Source organism: Gavialis gangeticus, unplaced genomic scaffold, assembly GCF_001723915.1.
Source record: "Gavialis gangeticus isolate Ggan-Ray unplaced genomic scaffold, GavGan_comp1, whole genome shotgun sequence".
Classification (NCBI taxonomy): domain Eukaryota; kingdom Metazoa; phylum Chordata; order Crocodylia; family Gavialidae; genus Gavialis; species Gavialis gangeticus.
The window spans coordinates 28,889,240-28,892,082 of NW_017728997.1; the positions used below are offsets into that span (position 1 = coordinate 28,889,240).

Below are 2,843 nucleotides of genomic sequence, written 5' to 3' on the forward strand. Positions count from 1 at the left end.
TGTAGGCTAGAACTCTGCCAGCCTGCAAGAGAAAAGCCAGTTTCCCACATTTTTCTCCTTTGAAGGAGAAACCATTTTTAAAGTTTGTTGATCCATTTATAAAGTTTGTTCATGACCCTTTCATATATTCTTGTGACCTGCTTTTGGGTTGCAACCGAGAAATGTTGTTTTAAGGTGCAGTTAGCTGTAAGAACCAGTACCTTACTGATGTCTGTATTACAAAAACATCAGCTAGTCACAACTGAAAAAAATTAAGAGTGGAATATTGATTTCAACTGATTGGTCTCTGAACTATGAGGTGGGTGTTTTAAGAGACTGCTGTCATGCATTCCCTTGTCTTATGTGGAACAGAACAACCTTAATCACATAGAGGTTGTTTTATGCACATTTGTCCTCTCACAGAAGAGGCACTTAAGAAGCAATCTGCATGAGAACAGTTACTTGCCAGCACCCTTGGAGAGGCAAGAGAAAGGGTTTTGGCAGATGGCCAACGAACCCACAGCTAATGGTACTATTCTATGCATATAACCTGAGACAAAATATTGACCTAGGAAGGACTGACTAATGGAAAAAATAAGAGAGATAAATAAGAGTAAGTGATGATTAAAGGAAGATACGATGACTCCCTAAAGAGCTTGTTGGAAAAGAGAATTTCTATTCTCTAGGACATTTCAAAATGTGTTTTCATTTGCAGTTGAAAATGCCTGAAACACACAGGTTTAAAACCATAGAAATATTCATTCTGAAAAATTGAGACACTAAAAAAAATAAATATTATATTGTATTAACTGTTAGATTCAATAGGTTATGTAATTCGTATTTTAATAGAGAAAGTAAAAAACAAATCAAACAGTAAAGTGAAAAAAATTATTTTACTAAAAAACAGGAACATGCAAACCATCTGTTTCAATGTTTTTTGTAGCAAAAATTTCTACATTTCCATAAAATACACTGATTTTGACAAAGCTCCATTGTCATACAACAACCTATTCCACTGAAGGCGGGGGGGGAAGCTCACATGTGGCTGCTGCTACCTACCACCCTGTACTGCAGTCGCTCTGTATGAAGCCACTGCCGCCCCCACTTGATCCCCCTCCCCCTCCCCACTCCCCTCTCCCCTCAGTAACCGGCATTTTTAGATACCTGGCACCTCCCATTCCCAACTTGTGCCAGATAACAGGGATTTTACTGTATTTAACTGGGAATATAGTACTTTTGTGGGTTTGGGATTTTCCTGGCAAATGGAGTAGACTGGTATGAATAATAAATCTATATCTGCAGGTATGTAAGAACATTTAATACAGAAAGGACAATGTTTAGAATGCATATGATTATTTTGGCTACTGTCAAACTTTTAAATATTTACTCAAAGAGTTAAGTCACCATGCTCACAGAAATGTTAGTGCTAGTTTGTATAATTGTACTCAGGTATATTAAAAAAAAATCCAAAACAAAACAAACAAGCAACAAAAAATAAGGTATTTGATAACTTTTTTTGAGGACTGTTGATATCTTGAACTTTAAGATTGTGTCTATACATCACCATATGGCAATATTGTTTGGGTTTTTTGTTTGTTTTTGTTTGTTTGTTTTGTTTGTTTAACCATGCACCGTGTGCATGGTGCATGGTTAAATTTTGCTGCTATATCACTGGAGCAGTGCACTATACCCAGGGAGTGCACTGTTACGGTGATGTAGCTGACAGCTAATGATCATGTATAGACACATGTAATCACTAAGTCGCCATAGTGCATCACTATATATATTGCCACAGGGCAACATGTAGACGTACCCTAAAAATTACTTTTTTCTGTGTTTATATGCATTTTTAACATTAGTTTAATGTTATTGTTAAGTTCAATTTTGATATAAAAGAAATAACTTAATTATTTATGTCGCATCTAACAATTCCTGCCAGCCTTAAGACTTTATGAAAATTACTTTAAAAAAAATCTTTAAAACAATTAATTAAGGATGTGATCCTGCAGTGAGCAGGTACCCACCCAGAGCCATACTGATTCATACTGACCAAACTAGTTAAAGGACTGAGGTTTAAACAGTCACTGAAATTCTATGTTAGAGGAGGAATCTGTTCTTTACTGATGAAGTGTAAATCCATTAAGATGTAGGCTTTAATAATAGCCAAATCCTTATAACTAAAAGCCCCCAAACAAACACAAATTATTTTTTTTTTTAATTATAGAAGTTCTTTAATTCCAGATCTGTGCCTGAAGTAAATATTTATAGCTAATCTATGAAGTTTTGAACAAGATTTCCCTAATGGGACATAGACCATGCTGACAAATCCTGAGCATTCATGGTCCTAGTGAGAAAAGCTACTGTAAAACTGAAAATACTTAATACATTATGTTTGTTTATACACAACCATTTTTCTTATGCAGTGGGAGAGCATAATAAATGCAAAGGTCATAAGAGTTCCAAGTTAAAATGATAAATAAATAAATAAATAAATATATATATCTGCAAAAAATTTCTTGGTGATTTCATGGAAGTGTGCTCATATTGTAAACTATACTTACGTCCAGTAAGCTACGGGCACTGTCGCTACTGTCTCTGTTTGTTCTACACATGGCCTGGTAGTCATAAAGTGTAATTCTATAGAGAAGAACAGAAAACTGCTTGACTAAAAGAAGAAAACATACCAGAATAAAATTGTGAAATACAACAATCTGCTCACAAAGTAGGCAGCAAACTAAGTTTAAAAAAAAGGGGGGGGGGATAAAGGGTCATTAAAATGCATTCCAGGCAAAGAAGAAGAAAGGCAAGAAAAACTAAAATGTTGTAAAGATTGTATCAGGCTGTGGGAACAAAATGACAGTATA

The 2,843-nt window shown here is 35.0% G+C and overlaps 1 protein-coding gene across 1 annotated transcript in view; it reads right to left on the reverse strand.

Annotated features, from left to right (window-relative positions):
- Nucleotides 1–2,843, reverse strand: part of CACNA2D3 (calcium voltage-gated channel auxiliary subunit alpha2delta 3) — a 1,192,973-nt gene that overhangs the window by 45,172 nt on the left and 1,144,958 nt on the right. Inside the window, exon 32 of the mRNA XM_019504610.1 lies at nucleotides 2,541–2,616. Within this exon, the coding sequence (XP_019360155.1) occupies nucleotides 2,541–2,616 (76 nt within the window). The remainder of the gene's footprint in view (nucleotides 1–2,540; nucleotides 2,617–2,843) is intronic.